Here is a 9,692-nt window from a genome sequence, read left to right on the forward strand (position 1 = left end):
AGTCTGAATTTTCCTCCTTTCCTTTTCTTCAACTGAAGAAACTGTTGATGTTTGATTAATCTGCAGCTTGAATGGAGAATGCACGCGTGCATAGGCCGGGTATTTGTAGCCATTGATTCGGGCAATTTCGCTTGGAAGCAAAGGCTCCGAAAAGTGAGAACATTGAGTGTTTGCCGAATCATGCGAGGAGGAACGGGAAGATGCGGCGCATGAAAACCCCCTTCTTCGCCAACGGCGCCTCTGGCGGCGACGCGGGGTCGGGCTTTCAGGCGGCGGCCATCGCGGCGAGTGCGGACGGGAAGGTCGCGGTCGATCGGCGGCAGCGAGGCGACTGCTTCTACGAGCCTGAAATCTCCCCCCCACCACGCCGTCGGTCTCCTCCAAGAAGACGTCCACACCCGCCGCCGCGCCGACCACCCCTGCCACCCCGGCCCCCGCCGCGGCGCCCACCACCCCACCGCAGGCCTCCTCTCTCTGGTCGAGGCTTGCCTCCTTCCCCCGTCGCCGACTTCCTCATCCCCGACGCGGCGCACGCCGAGCCACTGCCGCCGGAGCTCGGACTGCTCGCCGCGCTCACCTGCTCTGCTGCCCACCCGCTCGTCCGCTGCTCGGGAAGAGAGAAGAGAGAGAGGGGAGGAAGAGGGAAGAAGAGAGAGTGAGGATGAAGAAGAGAGAAGGGAGGAGTGAGGCTGACATGTGGGGCCACGTGGGCCCCACTATTTTTAATTTTTTTTTGTGTGCAGCTGACATGTGGGGCTATGGTTTTTATTATTTTTTCGTGATATAATTGTCACGTAAGCGCTACGTCAATGCCACGTAGGACGGAGACCTAGTCAAATCAGCTATGTAGGCGCCAGTCAATTAAAACCATCTTCAAAAATGTCGAGGGACCTCATTTACACCGGTTTTAACAGTTCAGGGACCAGTTGTATCTGGTTTTTGGGTTCGAGGACGAAAATTGGATTCGGCGTAAAATGAAGGGACCTCTGATGAACTTATTCCAAACCAAAAGATCGTATCCGTGTTAGACTATTGGGTTGGGCTTTTATTTCCTTACCGCAAAGCCCATAGCTGTCTGTCTTGTTCAAGTCCAAGAGTAAGATTGCCATAGCCCATGGACTCACAATTTCACAGACCAAAGGGTTAGAGCCCAAACACCGAATGCAATCCCCCGGAGAACTTGATTGTTTTTGCTCTTTCAAGTTGAAATAGAATCGGAAGATCCGGCGGCTTTGATTAGTTGCTTGCTTGTTGTCTGAGACGGAGAGAACACCTCTCTGGGCACGGCATGTTTCTGCAGGCTGCAGCTGGAGTTAGTAGTTTTCTTTTCTTTTTTATTACAGTAAGTTAAAAGTGCATCGTTTCCTCGACCTGTACTATACTCCCTCCATCTAAAAAAAAGAAAAGACAAACTCTAGATTTCCGTGTCCAACGTTTGACCGTCCGTCTTATTTGAAAAAATTATAAAAATAATTAAAAAGATAAGTCACGCATAAAGTATTAATCATGTTTTATCATCTAACAATAATGAAAATACTAATTATAAAAAAAATTCATATAAGACGGACAGTCAAACGTTGGACATGGAAACCTAGGGTTTATCTTTTTTTAGACATAGGGAGTAGGTCTGTAGCGTGGTTGCACTAGTCTCCCGCTACCTTAGCTTGTGCTGGTATAAATCAGTTAAAATTGTTAGGTCGCTCGTGCGGAGGAAAGGTGAAAGTGAAACAAGTGGGTATGTAAAAGTATGTACGCATCCATGCATTCAATTCGACAAGCTAACAAAACCTTAAATAGTCACCGAACTCCCGTGCTTGGGGAGCGTTAAAACGTTTCAATTGGCATTGATCAGGTGGCTTTACAACGTAGGGCCCGACCGTCGCGTGTACTGTAACTGATGTGAAGCCGAAAACGCAAGAGTATCCCATGCACGGTTGGTCTGAAAATCGCACTACTCCGTATTGGTATGTAACTACATCGTACAGTACAGGCGAGTACTCTGACTCAATGGCAAAATGGGTACAGTGAAGCAGTTAGCAGTGTAGTTAGAAAACTAGTAGAAATGTGAAGCAAACAGTTTTGTTTGCAATCCCATGTTACGAAACCTTCTCTCTCGTTTTCCGCATACACGCTTTTCAAACTAATAAATGATGTGTTTTTAGTAAAAAGTTTCTATATGAAAGTTGCTTAAAAAAATAATATCGATCCATTTTTTTAAAAAAATAGCAAAAATTTAATTAATCACGCGCTAATGGACCGCTCCGTTTTCCGTAAGGGAAGTTTCGTTCCCAACTTCCCAACTTCGCTGGCAGCCTGGCAATGCTAAATTGCTAATCTGTGGTTCCATTGAGAACGGCTGCTAGCTCGAGTGCTTGACTAGCTGGGATCTGCCAGAGCAATGCATTGGTCTGAGTTCGAATTCTTTCAAACACAGGTTTATCACACCATTTTCTTTTTAGGTTAATTGGATCCATGCCACTACAAATATGGCAAATCAGAAAAATGACATTACTATTCATGAAATTGGGTAGATGCCACTCTAATTTTCTAAAATTAGAACAATACCACTCCATCACAATTTCCGTCCTCTCCGTCACATTCAGCCGTCTCCGTGTTATCTTCTTGTCATCTTCGTCTTCGTCTTGACGGACAAACCGGCGCCGGAGGAGGAGAGCACGGCGGCGGATGGGGAACGACGGCGGATGGGGAAGGGCTTCACCGGCGCGGCAGTGCCCGTGCGTTGCGCCTCCGCTACAGCACATCGTCTTCAACCTCTAGATGAAGTCCCGTGCGGCCGTGCCTGTACGCAGTGCCTCCGCCTCCCGTTCGAATACGACCTCCCAGTTGCTCTTCTTCTTAAATTGATTGCAAAAACGAAATTCATGGGTCTCCTCTTCCTTTCCCAACCTTAGCCCGAGCTCGCCATGCCCTGGCCGCTTCTCCCAACGATTTCCTTCTCTCTCCGCTGCCACCGCGCGTTTCAGCCGCCTTGCGCCATCGCCCTGATCGTCTGCTCTCAGCGCAACCACCTCAACGAAGAGAGGAAGCCCGGCTTACCGTCTCCCTCATGGAGCTCGGCACCGGTGAGGGCGGCGTGCCGCCATGCCCTCCTCCTCAGGCGCCGAGACGAAGACAAGACGGAGACGGCGAAAAATGTGACGGAGAAGACGGAAATCGTGATGGAGTGGTATGGTTTTAATTTTAGAAGATTGGAGTGGCATCTACCCGATTTGATTTGTCATATTTACAGTGGCATGGATCCAATTAACCCTTTCTTTTTTACCAATAATAATATGTTAACCTCTTCTTAGTACTCCAACAATTTAATCTGTGGTTCTTTTTTTACCAATAATAATATATGTTAACCTCTTCTTAGTACTCCAACAATTTAATCTATGGTTCTTTTTTTTTTACCAATAACAATAGATGTTAACCTCTAATCCTATCCCATCGAATGTTTCAACATATATATAAAGTATTAAATATAGGCTAAAAAATAACTAATTGCACAGATTGCGATTAATTTGCGAGACGAATCTTGTAAGCCTAATTGGTCCATGATTTAACAATGTGGTGCTACAGCAAACATGTGCTAATGACGGATTAACTAGGCTTAATAAATTCGTCTTGCGGTTTATTAACAGATACTGTAATTAGTTTTTTATTAGTGCTCGAACACCACATACGATACCCTATATAATATCCGATGTGACACGCCAAAACTTTACAATCCTGGATTTAAACACCCCTCAGTTGCAATGCGTTGTGTTCACTGTATCAGATCTACCCAGCTAGCTGCAAATTCTCCTTTGGGCTTTTGGCTAAGTAACCAATTAAGTCCAAGTTTATGGCAGAGCTGCTCTACCGACTACCGATCGATGGATCGGCAATATTGCAGTAGAAGCCACAAATGCGCACCGCCGGAGTCGTCGACCCCGATGCGTGCATGGGCGCGTCGGTCGGGGACACGGGAATTATTGTGCGCGTCTGCGTCGTACGTGCCCCTTGGAACAGCAATGATTTGAATCGTTCAATGAGGGCATGATAAACCATAAACCATGCACGGCCCATGCCGTTTGCGTCGAGGGCCCACCCTGCTTCCTCGCCACAGCACGTACCCGTTTGCGTCGGTCTGCTGCTGGCTCGTTGGCTGGCACCAGTATGCATGCTGCTGAAATGGACAAAGCGGACAGCTGTTGTTTGCGAGGATATGTGGCATGATGATCATTTCTGCTTCTCCGTCTTTTTACTGGAGAGGCATGGGCGAATTTGAATGTTGTGGTGTGGTGGCACTATGGCAGTACATAGAATAATGCTTATGCTTGCTTGCTTGTCTCTGAGTAGTGGATGCCGAGGTGTTCTTCAGTGCTGCCACTGTGGAAGTATTTATTTGGATTTTATTGGATGCAGTTGCTGAATGTTTGCTTATGCCATGGCCAGCTAGATTTCTTGTGAAGTTTCTGGAACCAGGTGTATTGTATAGTACGAGATCTCCAGCAAAAGAAGCAGTATATGCCATGTGGGCTCCATCGTGGCACGTCGTGTGACAGACAAGTCTTGCATGCTATGCGTGGTAAAGGACTTGACTTGGGAGTCTTGCATTTTCGGATGGTCGTACGGACAACGGGGGTCTTCGACTCTTACACCCCCTTATACCATTCCCAACCCAAAACACTAGACATGGTTTCTATAAACTCCACATCATCAAGAAACTAGTACTAGCCACTACTCTTTCAATGCAAATATTATTATTCCATACTTAAATTTAATGCTCCTTATCACACATGATATCTTGGATGTTGTGTAGAAACCATCTCTCATGCAAAACATGGTTTCCTTCTCTTTCCTCATTTATTCATTTGCCACATCATTTTTCATTCTAGGTGGCATCTTATTTAATGCTATGGACATCATTCTAATCATTGGGTTGGGAACAGGCTCAGAGCATCCGAGGAGATCCTCTATCCGATACCCTGTCCGAGATACAGTGCACGGGAGTAAAAAATGGGGCTCCAGTGGATACGCCATCTAGCCCTTCAAAAATAGAGCATGCGCCAAAATGGAGAGAGGAAGCCAAAATATAGCATTTCTCTCTCCTTAAGCTATATCACAGTGGCCGCAGCTCCCACCCCTATCAGGAGTTTTGGATTAACCTCCCCTATGTTGTCATCGTCGCCGGTCGGATGTGTATTTTTCTGTACGGTGGATGGTGTAGAGGGAGTGTGTAGCCATGGAGGGAGGGTGAGGGAGAGACATACCAGATCTAGAAGGAGAACCCCGCCAGCGGCAGCATGCATCCCTCCAACCCTCCATGCCGGCCGGTTGTGGCCGTCGGCCCTGCGCGCGCCCGCCGACTGCCTCCGCCCCTCGCTGCTATCTTCGTCCGCCCTTCCACGCCCGTCGGCCGCCATCATCGATCCTGCTAGCTCCAGTTGCCTCCGCGCCCACCGGCCTCCACGTCCGCAGGCCGCCGTGCCTCTACACCGACAGGCCGCCGTACCTCTGCGCTCGCAGGCCACCTTGCCTCCACGCCTGCTTCCTGGGTAGAATGGAGAAGAGTGTAGAACAGAGCAGAGAGAAAAGGAGGAATAGAAAAGGTTGGAATATATTGGAATGGGCAAAAGGCAGGCTATGGGTAGAGAAAAAAGAGAAACATAGTCTGAGTAATTTTAGAGAAAGTAGCAATTTAATGCACTAAATTATCTATTAGAAATATGTCCGTTAAAATCTAACCATTTAGATTACCGTGATAAAATAACACTATTAAAATTTAGTTGTTCAAAATAAAGCCCTTAGAAAATAATACAAATATATGCTTAGTTGAAAGATATTAGTAAAAGATAGGAGGATGTGATATGGAGTATGAAATATAAATGATCTATTGGAGTGAAAAAGATATGAAGAATGAATCTTTTTTTGGATGCCATATGAGCATACTGAGAATCAAATTTGGATAAGCTACTGGGGATGCTCTTAAGGCCTTACCTACTTAGATCATGATGCTGTTTTCTAAGGGTTACAATGTTTTACCTCCATTAGAATTGAGTCGGCTAGATAAAAATAACTCTGTAGCTCGTTAACTTGCTCAACTCGGTTTGACTTGACTCATTACATTTTTTACTAACCCGAGGTAACGCTCGTTAGACATAACAAGCGATCATGAGCCAAGAAAGTTGTAGCCCACTAGTCTAGCTCGCGAGCCTTAGCCACTTCACATCAATCTAGGGCTATTCACAGTGCGCCACCAAGTTTTATCGTTCTTCACATGCCACGTAGATCAGTAATAGTATAAGCTGTATGCTTCACAGCGCAAGTTACATATAGCGGGGTTAGGTCTATATCCAGCTTTAGCTAATATATTAACGTGTAATCATTTTAGGTGTTAAAAAAATAGTTATCCATCTTTAGGGTTGAGTGACGAAAGAATTTGGCCAGAGAATCAATTGTCTCCCTCCTAGACAAGTCCAATGGCGACTCTGTTCATCATTTGGCCAGAGGTGTCGTAATCAACATGCCCGTACCTAACGGCATCATGTCGGAGTACTAAAGAGCCCAGCTACGATTCATCTACGGACGTCGTCCTTACTAATCCCGAACTCGATCAATCAAAACGTAACCTTTCAGGTATTGAAAACTTACCACTACTCCAGTAAATCACAGCGTGTAATCCGCTGTCACAAAACACAAACTCCCAACAGACACATCAAGGGCGCAATTACACTCTCACCAGCAGCAACAGTCGTCCTCGAGACCGATTTGTGACCGCAATTAAATCACTCGCTCATCGTACAGTACGTACGAACGATGTGCATCGACCGTCGATGCCCTGGATGGAATGGCCGGGCCACTTCCTTCGCCCATGGGGCAAACCAGGCGAACCTTCCCCGAATCGCAGGCCTTCGCGCACATGGCGGCAATGCCGTCGTGTTGGCTCGTCCGTCCGGATCACGATCTGCTGCTTCCGCGCGAACCGAACTGCACTGCAGGCCATGAACTGTAAAGCCGAGGCTGGCCGCGGCCCCGTGTGACGTACGATCCGCGAGCAAAGCCGAGCAAAAGCGCCACAAAAGCTGCACACTTTACCACGTACTCGCATCCATCCGTCCATCGGCAGGCATCACCTGCCCGGTTTACGGGTTACCGCTTTCGCGGATGCCGCCGCGGGGATGGGTGTGGTGTGGTCAAGTAAAGTCCCCCGCGTCTCTGGCCCCCACACCCCGGCGTAGGCACGCGGCGGCTGGATCCAGCGTGCGTCCAGCCATGCATCGCCCCCGCCCCAAATCTATCCGGCGCTCTGCAGCGACGCGCTCCGTGCCGCATTTACTTCTTTAACCGTGTACGCGACGCGCCACCCCAGCCGGCATTTGCCCGTCGGATACCACCTGTCTGCCCGCAGCTCTGCTATTGCTAGCTGCCCCGGCCACGCCCAAGTATAAATACCGGCTCATAGGCAAGTGCTTCCCCATCCCATTCCAGTGACCAATCCACACTGATCCCAGTAGCTCTCATTGTCCTCACGCTTCGACTCGCTTGCTAGATCTTTGGGTTCTTGTGTGTTGTGATCGCGCGATGAGGACGGTGGCGCTTGGCATTGTGGCGATGGCCTGCCTGGTGGCCATGGCGCATGGAGGCAACTTCTTCCAGGACGCGGAGGTGTCGTGGGGGCAGGGCCGCGGCAAGATCGTCGATGGTGGCCGTGGGCTCGACCTCACGCTTGACAGGAGCTCCGGCTCTGGGTTCCAGTCCAAGAGCGAGTACCTCTTCGGCAAGATCGACATGCAGATCAAGCTCGTCCCCGGCAACTCCGCCGGCACCGTCACCACCTTCTACGTAAGCTTATCTTCCTCCCCAAACGGTCTCATCACTTCATCATTTATTCATCTACCAAATTCGGCAAAAAAACGGAACTAAAGTGGAGTAATGAAGCTGATGGTTTGTGTGATCTTCTGTGCTTGTGGCTGCAGTTGTCGTCGCAGGGTTCGACCCACGACGAGATCGACTTCGAGTTCCTGGGGAACGTGACCGGCGAGCCGTACACGCTGCACACCAACGTGTTCACGCAGGGGCAGGGGCAGCGCGAGCAGCAGTTCCGCCTCTGGTTCGACCCCACCCAGTCCTTCCACACCTACTCCATCATCTGGAACCCACAGCACGTCATGTGAGTCCCCTACTTTACTTCCACATTGGCACGTGAACCCCTCTTGTTGTTACGCGAGACAGAGACGCATGGTTGATACTCGATGGGTTTTGGCTAAAACAACGTGTTGGTGGTGCGTGCAGATTCGCGGTGGACGGGACACCGATCAGGGACTTCAAGAACCACGAGGCCCGTGGCGTGGCGTTCCCCAAGAGCCAGCCGATGCGGGTGTACGCGAGCCTGTGGAACGCGGACGACTGGGCGACGCAGGGCGGCCGCGTCAAGGCGGACTGGAGCAAGGCCCCCTTCGTCGCCTCCTTCCGCGACTTCAACGCCGACGCCTGCGTCTGGTCGAACGGCGCGCAGCGCTGCCCCGTCGGCACAATGGAGACCGTCGCGGCGCCGGCCGGCGGCAGGAGGGGCGGCGCCGGCGGGTGGTGGAACCAGGAGCTCAGCGACATGAGCTACCGCCGCATGAGGTGGGTGCAGAGGAAGTTCATGATCTACAACTACTGCACTGACGCCAAGCGGTTCCCCCAGGGCACCCCCGCCGAGTGCAAGCTCCGTTGAGATCGACACGAGAAGGTGATCATAACGTACGCTACGCATGCATGATCCGTCATCGATGAAAAAAATGATGAGCAGAGCACGTCAGATGGCGAATAATGAATGTGTTTTGTTGCCACGGAGATGTAAATGTAGTATGCATATCGCATTCTTTGATATCTTTTTGTAACACGGGGTCGATGTACGTACCAAGTTTGATAAATTTGAGTGAGCTGCTTTTAGCCAGAAGATGGATCCCTTTGTGGGTTTTGGCCATGTTTTCCGTGTGCTCAGCAGCTGAAATAAACCTGTACTAGTACTGGGCGTGCCAGCCAGACTGGCCACCTTCGACAATGGACACCCTGTAAAACTGGAGCCTTGCGTGGGGGGAGATCGAGCTTATCCGGTTTTGATTAATTTAACCGAGGGACCAACATTCGCATCTGCAGCTGCAGCAACACTGCTAACGAAAACGTCGAACCATTTTATATTGAAAACGATAAGATCTGCTTGGATTAAACAAAACTAATGCTCGCACTCGGTTTGATCAACCAGCCATGTTTTGCTTAAAATTTTTGATTCGCACCCAACCGCTTGTTTGCACAAACTGCTTCTCGTGCCACTCTTTGCAGCGTAGTTCTGATCATCTTCTGTCAAACTGTCACCACATGATGCAATAGAACCAATTTGGAATTAGAAATTATTTTTTTAATCACAGGTTGTGATTCGATTATGAGTAATGCTATACGTACTTAAAAAGAACTTTACTAAACTCTTACAAACTTGGATTTAATCAGTGGATAGTTACGAAAAAACAAGATACAATATATAACAAATGCCACATCAGTTTTTGTAAAATGTTTCTAAACACATTTCTGTACATGTATCATTTTCCTTCGATTTTAACTTAGTTGGTCGTAAATAAGCCCAACTTAAGGGCTAAGGTCCAATTGTCAGGCCGAATGAAGCCCGGGAAATGAGAACTTGTATTCAGCTTGCGGAAAAGGTA

The 9,692-nt window shown here is 48.8% G+C and overlaps 1 protein-coding gene across 1 annotated transcript; it reads left to right on the forward strand.

Moving 5' to 3' along the window:
* Positions 1 to 7,372: 7,372 nt before the first annotated feature.
* Positions 7,373 to 8,932, forward strand: LOC127776530 (xyloglucan endotransglucosylase/hydrolase protein 22-like). Its single transcript, XM_052302938.1, has 3 exons — positions 7,373 to 7,830; positions 7,965 to 8,158; positions 8,281 to 8,932. The coding sequence occupies exons 1-3, from the start codon at positions 7,570 to 7,572 to the stop codon at positions 8,705 to 8,707; spliced, it is 882 nt and encodes a 293-aa protein (XP_052158898.1). The 5' UTR covers positions 7,373 to 7,569; the 3' UTR covers positions 8,708 to 8,932.
* The last annotated feature ends 760 nt before the right edge of the window (positions 8,933 to 9,692 follow it).

This window comes from Oryza glaberrima, chromosome 6 (genome assembly GCF_000147395.1).
Source record: "Oryza glaberrima chromosome 6, OglaRS2, whole genome shotgun sequence".
In the NCBI taxonomy this organism is placed as follows: Eukaryota; Viridiplantae; Streptophyta; class Magnoliopsida; order Poales; family Poaceae; genus Oryza; species Oryza glaberrima.